This window comes from Tyto alba, unplaced genomic scaffold (genome assembly GCF_018691265.1).
Source record: "Tyto alba isolate M040663 unplaced genomic scaffold, T.alba_DEE_v4.0 Super-Scaffold_18, whole genome shotgun sequence".
Lineage (NCBI taxonomy): Eukaryota > Metazoa > Chordata > Aves > Strigiformes > Tytonidae > Tyto > Tyto alba.
In genome coordinates this window covers 29,847,834-29,864,546 of record NW_024881280.1, presented here as the reverse complement: position 1 = coordinate 29,864,546, position 16,713 = coordinate 29,847,834, and the positions used below count along the sequence as shown (strand labels likewise).

The window sequence follows — 16,713 nt, the reverse complement described above, 5'->3', positions numbered from 1 at the left end:
CTCTGTACAAGGTTAAACCCATTGCCTCAGAGAAAAAAGAAGTTTAGCAATGGCAAGAGTGATGGGGGATGCCAGTCATTCTGCATGTGGGAAGAATGGGAACAAAACGAGATGGCCAGTGTACGGTGTCAGAGTCTGAGATGTGTCCCACTATGAGGGTCTGATCGCTGATCACCAGGGGCAGCAGCCCTGTCCACTTCAGTCTTTGAAAGGTACTTTGCACATCAGGACCCTTTCAGAATTGGGAGGTTTTGTGTACAGCTGCACATCAAATTATCAATTCTAATGAGCAAGCTTAGTTGGCAAACTTGCAGCAGACGTCAGGGAAGAAATTTGACTCTGATGTAGAAAGACTAAACATTGACAAGGATGCCAGTCAAGGAGAGCATTATAAATGGACATCAAGTTAGGGATGGGGACTTAAAAGTGAGGATAAGAAGTACAGCTGTTGAATGGTGAGACTAGTGAGGTCAGAGGGCAAAAAGTAGAAATATTTAGGAAGGTCATGTGTCATAATAGTCATAATACTAGCAAAGGAAGATGTTTCTAGCAGAAATGGAGATGGAGAGGGAAAGATGAGCTTTGCAGGGTTGCTAAAGAGCCTGTGACCCTTGCTGTGCTCGTGTTCTTGATGGCCTGTGGGAGGTTATCAGGGATTCCAATCTAGAGGAGGATAAGAAATAAAGGAGTATAGGGAGATGTCTGGAAATCCTCATTAAATAAGATACTGCAACATCTGTAGTTGGTATTCTGAAATCTGAGTGGAAAGATTAGACTGTTGTATATTAGCCCACAAGGCTAAAGTGCAGCTCTGCACTGTTGGTACTTCCAATCGGCCTTCGGTACAGCAAATACTTTGGTCTTGCTTGGTGTACAAACAGTTTTCATCTGCCAGTGCTGCAAATCTTTTGCTAAATGAGTTAGTATTATTGCTGCCTTAGAAATGGGGACATCAACACCCTAATAAATTTAGTGACTTGCCTAAGATTACAGTGAGTTCCTTGATGGTCATACATTGGATGTTCTGCTGCTGCTGTAGTCTCTAAGCCAGCAGCTAATGATCTTTCAGCGGTGCCGTATGAGACTCTGTTCTCCTTTCTTAAATTAGTCATATTAAGTATTGCAGCAAAGAGGCAGAAGAAGCTGGGGGGGACAGCTTCCCAAGAGGGAAGATAACCGTGTTTACCTTGCTGCTGGTGTTTTACTGCTCTGCAGGTCAGCAGCTCCAGTTGCTGCTGAGCTCAGGGGTGAGTGGGAGCTGGCGAGAGGCTGCCCCGCGCCACTGCCCCTCGTGGGGTGCCTCAGCAGGGAGCCCCATGCCAGGACCCCAACCCGGCGTGCAGTCTGTCCCCCCGCTCTCCCAGGCTTCCGCGTCACCCCGCGGCTGGCCCCGGCGCTCAATCAGCCTGGCTTTTCTGTCTACACGGCAAATGTCTCGCAGCGGTCCTTCACTGTAATCCTTAGTGTGTGCTCTGGGGAAATCCCTGCCAGCCACGGAAGAGGTATAAAACTCTGGAACTGATCTTACTCCACCAGTATTGATGGTGACCTGATTTTGAACAGAACTGAACTGTGTACCTGAACAGGATGAGTACATAATGTATTCAAGGTGTGATATTCTTTGCATACTACCCTGCATCTCACGAGGCTTCCCCCTTCTCACTTCAGAAATACTTCTCATTAGCTGAATTCTTCTTGGTAGTCTGTTCTAAGACACTTGACTTTTACAAGTGATCATAAATGCAGTAAATCTCCTTGCTTGTTGATAAAGAGACATATTGATTCACTTAGAAGAATGTCTGAAGCGTTTGGAGTAAATGCAGGTGGGTGGAGTTAGGATTGGGTAATTTAGCTTGGCTTTGAAACCAAAGGGCTATGAGATAAGAACTGTGTAAACTAATGGTCTGCTGACTGTTGAAGTATTGGGGCTGGTGGAGTCACGGGGCAGGGTTACCAGTGGGTAAGGATGATACTCTGCTGCCTGACAGGTATTCTTCCCATTCTTCAATCCAGCTGCTGGCATATCTTCTTGAAAGTATGCAAGAATGTGAAACAGCAGTTCACTGGGTAGGGGAGGGAAAGCTATTGGCAAAAGAAGGTCTTAGCGAGTTATGACAGGAATTTCTAGTTTGAGAGAATCAACGAAGTGCTTTTCAGCCCTGCCCTTTGAGAATGAGGTAGTTGCCACTCTTGTCTAAAAACGTGAATTTCGGAAGTGTCAGATTAGAAGAGGTAACCCATGCCTTGGGAAATGTCTGAGTACCGACACAGATATGCAGGAGGATACAGTGGTGATCCTTCTTAAGCGGGATAATATTGACTGTGTGGGCCAGCACAGAATTCCTGCAAGGTCTTGAGACAGCTGTCCTCACTTTTCTAAACAAAATGGCTAAAATGCTTTTCTTCTTGGCTTAGGGGTAGTTCCTGTGTCCAGGGCCGCATTGGAAAGGATCTACCAATATACCTGTATTTCTAACTCGTAATATGTTGTTTGTACGTTTCTGCAGCAGACCTTTTCTGTGCTGAAAGGAAAATGAATTTTGAAGTATGCTAAATCTGCAAGCCTTGTTTGCCCAGAGTGGAAAATCCTTGATTTTTGCGGATCAGCTACAAAACAATTTCATGTACGTGCTTTGCGAGTGGACAGCCATACCTTAATTCTGTGCCGTGAATCACTGAAGCTGCTTGAGATCAAGCATGTTGCGTATGGGAGACTGCACGTTTAACTAGTGCTGTCTAGATTGGGCAACTTTATTTTTAAATCAAGTCAGTTCCCACCAATTAACGTAACCGATGGTAAGGGTTTTTTTTTACTCAAGTTGATACTAGTTATGTCGAGGTACGGTAGCAGAGGAGGAAACGCACCGTTCTAATTAAATCCGGCCTTATTTGAAAGCAAATTTCCTTAGACTGAAGAAATAAAGTCCAGGCCAGCAGCAGGGACCCCCGGCAGCATGCCGCGCCTGGGGCTGCCCCTGCCCGGCACACAGCAGGGAGCAGCTGGGTTCCAAACCGGCCGGTGGACGCTCCTCATCCCGCCGGCTCCAGTCGTGTGTCGGCGGTGGGTTTGCAGGTCTTCCCCCCCTCGGCAGGCGTGAAGCGTCTGCTGGGAGACGCGCAGGACGGAGCCCGGTGTTTCAAGACGTCTCCCCTGCTCCCCTTGAGGGGCGGGGGAAGGAGAAGCGAGGCTCCGGGGCGTCGATCTTTGGACATCGGGGTGCCTTGCAGCTTATCGAGTTCAGCCGGGGCCGGTGCGGCCGGGCCTCCCGCCACCGCCGGCCGTCACGCCGCGGGCCGGGGGAGAGACTCGCACAAGTGGGAGCGCCGGCGGCGCTGTCAGTTCTCTCCGCAGCGGAGACTTCTCCCCGGGCGCTTCCCGCCTCCCTCCCAAGCCCGGGGTGCCCGCCGGCCTCCGGCAAACGCCGCCGGCCCGGCGCGGCCAGGCCCGCCTCGGAGGCGGCTCCGCGCTGCCGGGCCGGGGCGATGGGCCCCGTCCGAGCGGCGGGAGGCGGCGGCGGGCCGGGGTCCCCGCGGCCTGCCGTGAGGAGGAGCGCCGCCCGCCCGCGCCGCCGCCCTCCCCCACCGCCGGCGGCCCTCCCTTCCGCGGCTTCTCCCGTCTCGGCTGGCCCAGCCCACGTTTTCCCTCTCTCCCCTCCCTCCCTGGTCATGTGTCGCCTTTTTTGTTTGCAGTGGAAACAATTTCTCGCTCTTCGGCTCGCACCGAGGCGGACCGCTGCCCGTCGGGAGCGCGGGGCGGGCGGGGGGCGGGCGGCGGCTGGGCCCCATGCTGGCGGCGGTGCCCGCTGCGCCGGGACCCCCGCGGCACCCTCGGCGCTCGGGCTGAGGCGGGGGGCGCGCCATGCCCGGCTCCGTCAGATGAAAGTTTGCGCCGCAGCCATGAAGGGACCGCGGTGAAACCGCCGCCCCCCCCCCCTCCTCCCCCGCCAGGTAAGTTGTTCTCGCCGCTCTTGTTGGCGGGGATTGCGCAAGGCGGCCGGGGGGGGGGGCGGCGCGGTCCCGCCCGGCCCGGCCCGGCTCGGCTCGGCGCGGCGCGGCCCCGCGCCACAACTTGGCCAGGAGTTGGTGCGCGCGCCGCCGCGTCCCCGCCGAGCCCGGCCGCGCCGCGGGGCCGGGGTGGTCCCGCCGGGGGCTGCCTGGGCAAGGACTTCGGAACGCGGGCACGCACCCGCGCGGATGCAGCAGGCGGAGGCTGAGAGCGGCGGCGCCGCTCGGGGCGCGGCGGGGCGGGCGCGGGCAGAAGTTGCCCTCCCGGCGCGGCGGGGCCGGCGAGGGCCGGTGACATCTGGCCGGCATTGGAGGTATGCGCGCCGCCGGCCGCCCGCGCCCGCCCCGCCGGAGCAGTCCCAGTCTCCTAGCAACGCCATTGATTGGCTGCGGTGGCGGCCAATGGGCGCTCGCCCCCCGCCTTCCTCCCCCTCCCCCCCCCCCCCCCCTCCCGGCGCGACAAGTACGGTGGGAGCGCAGCGCGGGGGGGGCCCGCCCCGGTGCGCCCCCCCCCCCCCTTCCCCGGGGCCGCTGCCCCCGCCGGGCCGCGGGTGAGGCGGGCGGGGGGGCCCCCCCCCCCCCCCACCCCGGCGAGCGGCTGAGTAGCTCTCCGGTGGGGCACCCGCAATTGGCAGCGGATTAAAAATGTTCGCCCAACTGCGGGCTCTCATGTGACCGGCGCTCCTTTGTCTGGCGGCGGGGCGCCGCGGCAGCCGCCACGGGCCTCGGTAACACCCCCCCCCCCCCCCCCCCCCCCCAATACGCGCACACCCCCACACACCCCGGGCGCAGGCACGGCCGGGCCCCGCCGCCGGGGCGTGGGGGGGGGGGGGGACACGCCAGCCCCGGGCACCCCTCCCTCCCTCCTCCTCCCCTCCCCTCCCCTTCTTTTCTCCCTCCCCCCCGCGGCGGCCCCGCCGGGAGCCGCGCTCCGCCGGGCCTCCCTGCAGCCCCCGCCGGCCGGCCCGGGGGGGGGGCTCCGCGGCCGCCCCAGCATCCGTGGGGACCGCTGGCTGGAGAGGGGGGGGAAGGAAAGAAAGAAAGAAAAAGGGAGAGTGTGATACGGCCCTTTGGGAGGATACTGGCAAATAAGCAAATTAAACAGAAAGAGAGCAGCATGTTGTCATAGCAACAGCGCAATTAAATTACTTTACTGTCAGCCATCAGATAATTTTCCTGTTTAGAAGCTCATGGGACATAACTTCCATTTGGAGTCAAAGTTGAGTGCGCGGTGTAGGTAGGCGATGCCGGTGCCCCTGGACGCGGGTGATACTGGTGTTTACCTTCTGGCTGTGCTGGATGCTGGTTTGAAAGCTGGGAAGTAGGACCTGCGTAAGTTTGGCCTCCCGGTGTTTATATCTGCCTTGGTATTTTTTCCTCTTCCACGTACTTGTGTAAAACCACACATGTTCGCTCAGCTTGTTGGGTGACGGTGTGTATTAGCATACAAACTCTGTATGTTTCTTTCTTAGTAATGGCTGCTTTGGTGTAAAGTGTTTATAGAAAGACCTGAGGTACCTTCCCTTTTCATTTTGGCCCTTTTGTAACAGCTAAAGTAAAGTCCATCGTTTCTCTTTCCCAGAATTGCTATCTTGCTCTTTTTTTCTCTGTAGATAGGTGATTCATTCTGTTGTTACCTGTAGGTTTTTTTTTTTTTTTTGCCTTCCGTTTACGGTATCAACTGTGTGACTGCGTGACTTCAGGGAACTGCTGAAGATACATTTTAGATACAGGGAATCATTTTGCTCATGTTCAACTTTTGTGCCGGAAGTTTTGTCATTTTTAAACCCATTATGAACTTTTTCCAATTTTTATTTCACTTCTGCTCGTATCTCCAGACTGGCTGGCAGTTTTACTGCACGGAGAAGAAAGGGGAGCCTGTGTCTGGCTTCTGAAATAGAATTGTTGGGCTCCTGTCTGCTTCTCTTGAACTGGGCAGGTGCCCAACTTCACCCAGCTTCTGAAGGACTCGGGTCCTCCCGAATATTACTGCTTGCAGCTGTCCCCCCGGGGCCTGCTGGAGCAGGACCCTCAGCACCTCCTCCCACCTCTCCCAGGCCGCTGCTGAGCATCACAGCAGTCTTTCTGACTCTCTTTTCTACCATGTTTGAAATACAGTTCAGTTTATGTTAAAATCTTCTCTGTTTACATACAGTCTTAAAGTGCTCTATTCCTCTGGCGCTTGTTTCCCTGTGTCTTGGCCCTGGTCCCAAAACTACCGTGCATTGCTTTCCCTCCTTCCTTCTCCCACCCTTGCTGGTTTTGAAGTTCTGCTGTCATTTCTGAGTTTTGCTGCAACTGCAACTGTAGTCAGATTGGATCCTTGTCTGCCTCAGCCTTTAGCCAGAGTGACTTTAATCACGGTGCTGTTGTATTGTTCTCAAAAGTAAAACAGCTGAACTTAATCTGAAGCAACTGGCTTTAAGCCCCTTTATATTTTTTTTGTTATTTTTTTGTTATTTTTTTTCTTAGTTCACATGCTTATTAAAGTGATGCAATCAGAGTCTTCAATGATTCGATACACATATTCATCATTAAAGGGACATATCTTTAGGATTTCCTGTGTGGGGCTTCACATACAGACAGAACCGAGGTGTATTGGGATTATCATTTTATTCCAGCGCCTGGAATTTCTTCCCGTGTCCTGACTTCAGATTATTTTATTCAACAGTTGTGGATGAGTGTTTATGTGAGTCTGTAATTTTTAATGCAGATGGCAAAGGCTGAATGACCAGTTAGGGAAAAGCTGTCAAAATGTTATGCAGTATCGTTGTACGAGCTAACATTTCTCTCTGTTTCTTTCTCCCCTTTCTTTGGATTTGCTCTCCCAGCAGTTGCTGTCTAAATGGGTCCAGTCATGCCTCCCAGTAAGAAGCCAGAGGGCTCAGGAATTAGTGTTCCCAGTGGATTGAGCCAACGTTACCAAGATAGCGATTTATCAAAGGCACTTCATGATGACGAGGACCTAGATTTCTCTTTACCTGCCATCAGATTAGATAAAGGGGCCATGGAAGATGAAGAACTAACCAATTTGAACTGGTTACACGAGAGCAAGAACTTGCTGAAAAGCTTTGGGGACTCAGTGTTAAGAAGCGTTAGCCCTGTTCAGGACATCAGTGATGATACGCCGCCGTCTCCTGCCCACTCTGACATGCCCTACGATGCCAAGCAGAACCCCAACTGCAAACCTCCTTATTCCTTTAGCTGCCTCATATTTATGGCCATTGAGGACTCGCCAACCAAAAGACTGCCCGTAAAGGATATATACAACTGGATCTTGGAACACTTTCCGTATTTTGCAAATGCACCCACTGGATGGAAAAATTCTGTGAGACATAATCTATCCTTGAATAAGTGTTTTAAGAAAGTGGACAAAGACAGAAGTCAGGTAAGTTTGGAACTATGGAAACCTGTCTGGCTCTCAAAATGCTCACCTGCTAATCCTAGAAGGTGTCAGTAACAGTGAAATGCAGAATATGCAGTGCTGTCCCTGGTAACGTAGTTCATTAAATTCAGAGAGCCAACATTTCTTTAGCGTGGCTCATTCTGATTTTATTAAATTCATTGTCTAGACATCTGTAGGAAAGTACTCAGGGTATGTGTGTGTGTGTGTGTGTGTGTTTTTCCTTTTCCCCCCAGCTGGTGTCTTCATGCATAGTGGTTAAATATTGTTTTTAGTTATCATGCTGTGGTAATGGTTTCCAGCTATACTAGATGAATGTAATCATGTTATAAATAGGCTGCTTGCTGTTCTTGGCTTATACAAATGTATAGTGAAAGGGTATGCCTTATGTAAGAGTCCATTGCTTTTTCCCTGGTCTGTGTTGTAATCTGGAAAAACTTTCCTCTCTCTGAAACAAACAGAATTAGTTCTGAATTTTGGTGATGAAGCTTCATTCCATTTCAAGCAGGTTTTAGAGAAACTCTTCGAAGAGAGGAGATAGGTCTGACATCAGAGGTGAAAGCTACCATTCACCGAAATGTCAGTTGTTCTCTCCCTGGGCTCACGTAGCTTCTACAGCTGGTGCGGTGGCAGAAGCCCGGAGAGTGTATTTTTGCTTTTGGATCTCTGTTGTTGCCTGGTTTCATTGCTGAATCCTCAGCGGCTGTGTGCGGGGGGACAGGGGAGCGAGCCGGGCGGTGGAGGCAGCCCTTCGCGCAGCCTTCTACCACCGCAGTCTGCCTGGGAGCAGGTATCAGGTTCTGAAGGGGACCGTCTCGAGAAACAGTGGTCTGGGTGAATCTTTGGCAAAGTACGAGTATACTGATAAAAATATCAGCTTGCAGATTAATTTCACAGGCCTTCTCACAGGTTAGTGAAATAAATAGCGGGTAAAATCACATCACTGACTGTCTGTCTCTAAAATTGGCTGAAGATCAGAAAGTGAACACTTGCTCCTGGCAGAAAGAATAGATTCACTCAACTTTTTTGTTTCAGTGAAGTAAATGCCGTGATTGTCTTGTAACTGGTTATCCTGAAACTAGACTTCTGTTGGTGGTGCTGTTCTCCCTATTTTGTGTGCGATTTAACTTTAAATGTCATGGAATAGGAGCTCAAGTAACTCCAGAGGAAGAGCCATACGTTACCATAAACTAGCAACTTTTCATTTTACATTACTTCTTTTTCTCTGGAGCTTTCCTTTTTTAAATGATGGACACTTACCTTTTTTTTTTTTTTTCTCTTTTTTTAAAATGTTATTCCCTAGAATCTGCTGTCCACATATTGCTGGTCGCACACTGTATGTTGGTATTTTTATAAATTAGTGAAAGATTGTGTGTTAGAGTAAAAAACCTGTTCCTGAACTGGATCTTGTTTTGTGTAAACCAGTGTTTACTTCTTGTTTGGAAGTGAGACTATAATAACAAGTGCCACACCAGACTTTTATGGTCCTGTCCCAGACCATAAGAAACCTTCACACGATACATGTAAAACACCCCAGAATACTGTAACTGGGAAGGCATGTGTTTAACGTTGCCATTTGTGTTTTGTTCTATACCTCTTCCTCTGTTTACAAGTTGACTATTTAGATTACAGCTTCCTTCCTATGAGGAACTTGTCTTCATGTCAAGCTGTCAAATATCCGGCAGTCTTCTGAGCTCGTATGAACAATACCACGACGCGCTGCTTCTCCACAGGGAAGTGGCAGAGCACAATGCATGACTAGTCACCTACGTCTCGAATTCGTGATTAGAGCCATGGTTACATAGCTAGACAACAAGGTGTGGTGGGAGGCCTTGCCTGTGTGAATAGCGAGGTGGGGTTTTATTAATTCCTGGAAAATCCCAGGTTATGAAAGGGAATTTCTTTCATCTCCTGGAGATGCTAAAAACTGCAGGTAGCCAGCATTAAATTGAATGAGATGAGAATCTCAAATGTAAAGTGCACCATATCAGGTCCTTTAAATCCCCTGCTGGGTTTTTTCTCGTGTCCTGGCCAAGGGACGTGGCAGACAGAGTCCCGAGCACAGAATTGGCGCTCAGTCAGAGTTGCTGAATCAGGTGCTTGACAGCTAATTGTGGTCTTGGAAAGCAGTAAACGTCAGCTGCTGGCTTTGAAAATACCTGCGTGTGTGTGCGCACGCACACGTGGGGTTGATTCAGGTACCTTGCAGCCAGCATCTCTGCTGTTCAGGAGGAAGGTGCCCATCTAAAGGGTCCTCTGGTTTTGGGCTGGGGAAGGGGGGACTCTCCTCTAGGAGGAATCGTTTCATACTACTTTTTCCTCTTTGCAGCCAGATTCAGCACATTGCAGGTTTGGAGTCTGCCTGTCTTACTGTTTTTATGTGGAAAAAAAAGCATTTAGCAAATGGCATGTTATGAAATGCTAACAAGGTAGGCTCTGAAACATGTACAGTATGGCGGGAAGGAGTTAATCAGTGCTGGGAATTGCAGGCATTTGCCGGTTGATGTGCGTTGACACATTGTGAAAAGCTAGAAGCTTTTCCTCTCATAGTTGTGCTTTCCAGTGTTTGTTTGTGTAGCCTTTCAGTAATCGTTTTTCTAAAAAAAGTTCTGCTGAACACTTAATTCTTTTTGAATTCCCTTTGCATAGTAGTTTTCTTAATCTTGGGTTCCACTAATTTATATTCATGGGGCTAAGTATGTATTTAATAGTATGCAGCTTTTTCTGCCTGCATATGAATGCTTGCATTTCCTGATGTGAGATCCTTGTAACAGAGTGGGGAAAAAAAAAAAAAAGACTTACAGGCTGAATCACTTTAGTTTTTGACTTGCCCTGTCCTGGTGCTTTTAGGTCTGGTGTGGCATGCTGGGAAAAGACATTTTTCTCCTCAGATTTGTTTATGCACTGCTGCTATTCCACTTCAGCTGCAATGCCACCAGGCTTACCTGGCAAGCCTACAGAGTGACTATTCATGTAACTTTGCGATGAAGCTGATCTCCTGGATCGAGCCAGAGAGCCGGGCTGAAGAAGGGAAAATGCTGAGCCCTTGATTGTACAAACCTCTTTGCATTGAGCTCAGCAGTTTAATAATAGTTGGCGAGAGTATGAAGTATCACATGATGGGGAGTACATGAGGAGTTCCCTGGCTTTGTTTATGCTGCCGGACCTGTGAATTCAGTCATTCAGATTAATCCTATTGTGAACATACAGATCTAAATGTCCTCTAGTGTGTGTCCCATTTAGTACAGCCCGTTAGCCCATGACTTCCCTGACTTCCCTACCATCTGGTCCTTGGCTATAGAGAGGAATTTTTCTTGTATATGTGTCTCTATAGCAACGAGTTTGCAGTTGATATGGAAAGTAAGCAGTTGCCCTAGCAACGGAGTTACTGATGTGGCAGCTTCTCTGCTTGCAGGGAAAGGGCTAAGCTAGTTCAGACGCATTATGTAGGTTTGCTGTAATTATAGCTGCGCCCACTAGTGCTGCTCTAGCTAAGGATCTGTTGAAAAATTTTGTTATAAGCCCTATTTTTTTTTCCTCTTGAAGATTTGTTTTATTTGTGTAGGGATTCCTGCTTTGAACAAAGGCTGGTGGGATTGTATTTTCAGGACAAGTCATACGTCTGTGCTTTTTATGAATGCAAACTTTTCTCGATCATTAGTATCAAATGAGTGGGTGAGGGGAAAGGATGTTTGACCTCGCTGGCTTCTCTGCAATTTTTTTTTGTCTCAGTGAACAGCCCATGGTTATAGAAGATGGGGCTCTCATCCCATGCTCCTTCCTGCTATTCTGACATCTTTTCCCCAGTCTGTGCTTCTTTGGGCATCTATTCTGTCAAGAGGGTTCCTCTTTGTGTCTGCTCTGCGTTGTCTGAGATAGGGAAACACACACATGCTCCTGGCTTTGTGCACGCTGAAGAAATTCAAGTCTCTTAAAGGTTTGTTTGGCACTCATGCTGAGGAATGTCTTAAAAAAAAATGTAATGAGGGTAAAGGATATGTTTATGGGGACGGGAGAAAATTCTCCTTGCTTGATGTGGAAGTTATTCTTAGAAGTACGTGGTCCATAACTGGGTCACGGAGATCCAGCCAGGCTCCTCCTCCGTCTGGAGCAGGCTCTGAGATCTGAGGACTCTCGAGTGGTCCTTGGGCTCTGTGGGAGCTAACGTCCAAATTGTCCTCATCTAATGCACTGCCTCTCGTAAGTGCTCTGGCAGGGCACCTGACAAGAGCCGTGGGGGGCCCTTTGGGCACAGGAGATTTTTCAGGAGTCTCTCCTGCCAGCGTCTTTCCTCTGATGTGATAATGTCTGGGCTTTCGACAGGTAAAACCCTGCAGAAAGATGAGTGCTAGCTGGAGTGAGAGGAAGAGGAGCCTGCTTGTTCTTCCTTAGAATCTCCTAATCCAATCTGCATATACACAAAGGCGAGGGACTGGGGACCCCATCCTCCCTCCTTTAAAGTTAGCTCGGTGGCACTCTGGGGATAGAAACAATCTCTTCTGGTTTTAATATTGTTATCACCTAGACTGACCCAAATAACACAAGTGTCAGAATTTCACTGTGTTTATAACATTTGGTGGAGCTAAAGTGTAAAAAAAAAAAAAAAAACAAAGCAAAACCCACAACAAAAGAAAAAACGCAAGCAAACAATAAAACAACCCCTCAGATTCATGTTAAAGACTTTAGATGATGATGATGTCTCCATTAATAAAATAATGTCGTAAATAAGCTGGTCCAACTTTTAATTTCCCAAATTGTTAAAAGGAGGTGTTGTGTTTTTAAGCTGGAATTCGTCTAGTTTAACTTGAAATCCATTTTCTTACACCCCAGTCTGTCATACTAAAAAGCTAACTACTATCGGAAATTTTCTCCTCAAATTGGTATTTAGAGAAATGAGGGTCATCTCATTCCAGAGCAATCATAAAAGTCTGTAGAACCATACTGTAACAGGGGATTTCCAGATATCAGACTATTTATGGAGAGCTTTTCTTGAACCCTTACAGTTTTGTATTGGAAGTTCAAACCCAAGAAATTATAGAGAATATTTAAATAATAGATTTCCTAAAACTGTGCACAGAAATAACATGCTTCCATTTCACTGGCTTCCAGCTGGTTGACGGTACATCAGAGCTTACTCTTTGCAGTGGAGTCTGCCTGTATTAACTGGTTTAGAGCTGTACAAACTGTGATCAGGTTTTTTTCAAGTAATGATGAAGAGCTGGCGGTATCTGGGGAGTCGTTTGAACCTTATATCTAAGGTATTTATGTTATTTTGCTCTTGGTTAAGATAGCCTGTGGGCAGGTGCCCTGCTAGGTAACTGGGGTATTAGCTGCACATTCAGACTATTGACCTACCAGAGAGGATTGGCTACATAGGTTAAATAAGCTGGAGTAACTGGCCATGTCTGTGCTCCTGACCCACAGCAAAGAGGATACCAGGTGTTAAGCAGCACTAAAGGAGCCCAGACAGGAAAGCAAGAGCGAGCCGCTCTGTACCTGTTGGGCTTGGGCTGTGGTGGGGTCCCTGAGTTCATTTTCCAGCCACGGTTGCACCTCCCTTGATCCTGGCTGCTTGCTCTAACACCTTCCTGGCCCATGAACGTTTATGTTTCTGTGACAAACCACACATCTGGGCAGAGATCTGATCTGTCTGCATTTTTATCTTTCCCTCTTTTTTTTAATTCTTGAGTCACTTTTCAGCTTAATTCCCCAGTCCAACAAACAGTTGTGCTGGCACAACAGAGGGAGTAGAGATGACGGGGAGGCTGGGGAATATCTCCAGTTGGGATTGCAGAGGAGGCAAGCTGTTCCTGATGGAGGAAAGGCCTGATAGAGGCTGGCAGCTGCAGGGAGAGTTGGTGTGCGACTGTTCGGTGATGTAGTGGGTGTGATCCCTACAGCAAGGTAAAACCTAGGGTAAAATGAGAAAAGAAGTTGAAATACAATAGGAGGCTGTCTTCTGCTGGAGATGTTTCTTTCGGGTTTCCCATCGGAGCAGGACTGTGCTATTTGTTGTTCAAGTGGCCTGTGTTAGTGGCTCTTTGTGGTGTTTTACAGCTGATTTAAAGTGACCAAGGTTTGGACTGCCACCATCAGGCATGGTCCCTGCCCAGCCTGGATTCCTGTTCGCTTTGCTGGGGGAGTGAACCAATCTGGGGCTGTATTGCCAGCCCCTCATGAGCTCATACTGGCACGTGTGTCATCACGCAATGAGCCGGCTGAAAACTATTTGTGTTTATTTTCATTTGGGTTATTTTTCAGTGAGTGAATTTAGTTGGTTTAATTTTCAGCTCCCTGCTTAGCTCATGGTCACTGTGGTCAGAGGAACACCAGTGTCAGCAAAGGCCACGGGCTCAGCTTTGTTTAATCTGGCATGAAACCGTGCCCGCGGCTTTCAGCCAGCGCAGAGCTGACCCGGCGGCAGCAGAAGACAGGGAAGGGAAGGGGGATGCTCTTACCCTCGAAAGCACAGGCTGTGCTGAAATCACCGGGGCTGCTTGTATGTTCAGGTACGTGCTTGGTGCTGGATTGGGCCCGTATGACATGGGTGAAGTGGACCTAAGAAAACTGTACGAGGGTGTGTGTGCGCACACACACGTGTATGTTATCAGCTTCACAAGGTTTGTTTCTTTCTGTCTCCCAAAAGTCTTGATATTGTCAGTAGAGGTGGCTTTTGAGTGAAGCTCTGCCATGGATCCTCCGAAAAGCTATTACAGAAGAGGGAAGGGTGTCCATAAAATCAATTCTCAGGCTTTTCTGTGCAGCTGTCTTTGTGTCCCCATCACCGCCTCGGCTTCTTCCCAATTCCTGGAGAGCTGATGAACTGCCGTTGTTACTGCGCAGCAAATGAGGCATGGATCCTGGGGCCACGCTCTGGTTTGAGCCTTGCTGGCGATGGGGCTGGAGTACAGACGTACACGGGAGCGCTTTGGGTGTCCATTAACGAGTGCTGGCCCGTGGGGGATCACGGTGAAACTCGTGTGGCGGCAGGCAAGATGTGCCCCCCAGCGCCAGGACCGCGATGGCAGCTGCGCTGCTGTCGGTTGTGGCTGAATATCAGAGATGAACTGGGCTTGCTCGTCTGGCCAAGCATGCGCTCTTCCGCCTTGCACTTCAGTTCTCCAAAAAACCATCAAATAATCCGTTTTAATTACAAAATATGTGTCCCTTAGACTTCCTCCTTCCTTTCCTAAAAGGGAAGTGAAATGGTTTATGTTGGCTGAAAGAGCACAGTAAGTTGTGCTGTGTGGCTTCTTTTCCTGGTGAAGACCTCATGAAATAGCATTTAAAAGACTTGATCATAACTGAGCAGTTGAAAACACTCTTCGGGAAGCCTAAAGTACCCTTTAAGTTGCTGGAGAAGCTTCCTTTCTTTGCTCTGGTTTCAGGCAGTTACTGCATCCCACGCGCTGACCCAGGCAGCTGAAACCTTGGCTCCTTCCTGCAGCAGCTCCACATTTCTGGTAAAGTCATTTGAATGACTGTCCCAGTGGGGTCTGAAAAGCAGTCTCCAGGCTGCTCCTACCTGCTCCTCCCGTGTTCTTTTCAGCTAATTGCTCTATCTTGATCGTAAATCTGTTTAAAACAAATGAATGGTCCAGGGTAACACAAGTTGGAACCCTTATGAAAAAGGGACCCAGTGTGACTATTTTTAATTTAATTTCTTGGTATTTGTTTGTTGGTCAGTGGTGATTTAGCATATCAAAGTAACTGACTTCAGTCATTTCAAGATCAGGCAGACCATTGCTAGATGAGATCATGGTGCAAGCACAGTATGTAGCTATAACAAAGCAATACGTTATGATGCAGTTAATCTTGTGAACACAGATTTGCTTAAAAAACCGCCCATGTGGCTGCCTCTGGTTAAGTTTTGCTCAGTAAGCATCTAGGGAAAGACTGTGCTGCATGCTTATATGTATTTTTTAAGTTAATAAAGATTTCTCTCTCTAAGTATTTGCTTTTATATTTTGATTCGTAATCTGGTATTTTGAACCAGTATAAGTCAAGCCTCATGTCTTCTAGGTAAAGGAAGATATTGAAGAAAGTTTCCTTTAATGAGATGGCTGTGAATCTTGCTAGTTTTTTGATACTTCTGGTTTAAGTCAGTTCACTATTAAGTAATTACGAATCACAGAATGGTTTGGGTTGGAAGGGACCTTACAGATCATCTAGTTCCAACCCCCCTGCCATGGGCAGGGACACCTTCCACTAGACCAGGGTGCTCCCAGCCCCGTCCAACCTGGCCTGGAACACTAATAATAACTGGGCATCCACAACTTCTCTGGGCAACCTGTTCCAGTGCCTCATTGTTTAAGAACAATGAGATTTTGCCTTCTTCAGTAGTAGCAACTGGTTTGTAATGATCTAGCATTTAAGTTTTGGTCTCAAGGAAAAAACTGTTTAATTTTTGGTTCCTAACTTCTGTCTGTCATTTAATCTAGATCCCAGTTAGTTTCAGGCCCTCTCCCAACCATTCCTCACCTGCTCCAGTGTCTCAGAGCTGGCCAAGAGCAGGGTGGCTGCTCAGCTCCAGAGCTGGAAAATTGCTACAGGTGGGCTGGGGGAGAGAGGAGGTGCCAGAATTGACTGTCTGGCAGTGCTTAACTGACAAGCAGCAGAGAAACACAGGCAGTTTGTTCAGATGTGCTTCTGAGTTGCAGTCCTTGAAGCTTGCACTCTGATGTTTTTAAAGGTAAAATAGATCCTGTACGCCTGATTGAATGTTTATATCAGTCTCGTATCTTAGATTTTCTGACTTAATTCCTGTGTGTGTGTGTGTTTTCTCTGGTTTGGGAGAATTCGGGCACAATAGTGGGACTGTACATTTTCTTTAATCGTGCAGACAAAGGTGGCTCTTCTGAGGGAGCAGAAATGTTGTTGCTGTTGGACAGTGGCTCTGTTGATGGATGCTGGGACACTTGCCATTCAGCAGCGTCTGGCTGGCCTGGGACTAACTGGCCTTGTGTATGAGGGAAAGGCACACCTTCCTCAGCTGTGCTGCTTTGAGCAAGAGCTTCCTGAGATGTTTTTACCTTTGAGCAAAATTAATGTCCAGGACTGAAGTTCGCAGCGATTCTCACCTTTAATTACACGAGGGAGTGCAGAACGCCTCACCTCTGCCATGCCATCACGTCCATGATTCTTCTTACTGTGCCTTCAGATCTTAGTGGTCAAGTGGCTGGAGCTGCTGGGGTGCCTGGTAGTTGAGATACTGCAGCCACACCATGCTCATCATCGCTGCCACGTCTGGTCATTTGGTGCATATTATTTCAATGGCAATAAAACAGTGGTTATCTTTTCTGGAG

General features: G+C 48.7%; 1 protein-coding gene across 12 annotated transcripts in view; it reads left to right on the top strand.

The window, feature by feature from the left end:
• Window positions 1–16,713, top strand: part of FOXN3 (forkhead box N3) — a 215,088-nt gene that overhangs the window by 70,433 nt on the left and 127,942 nt on the right. For 6 of the 12 annotated variants that reach the window (XM_042790649.1, XM_042790648.1, XM_042790645.1 and 3 more), the window contains exons 1-2: window positions 3,696–3,948; window positions 6,837–7,393. In XM_042790649.1, the coding sequence (XP_042646583.1) occupies window positions 6,851–7,393 (543 nt within the window). In that variant the 5' untranslated portion in view covers window positions 3,696–3,948; window positions 6,837–6,850. Of the gene's footprint in view, window positions 1–3,695; window positions 3,949–4,680; window positions 4,734–5,199; window positions 5,338–6,836; window positions 7,394–16,713 lie in introns of those variants that run through there. The other 6 variants (XM_042790641.1, XM_042790640.1, XM_042790644.1 and 3 more) reach the window with 6 other exon arrangements.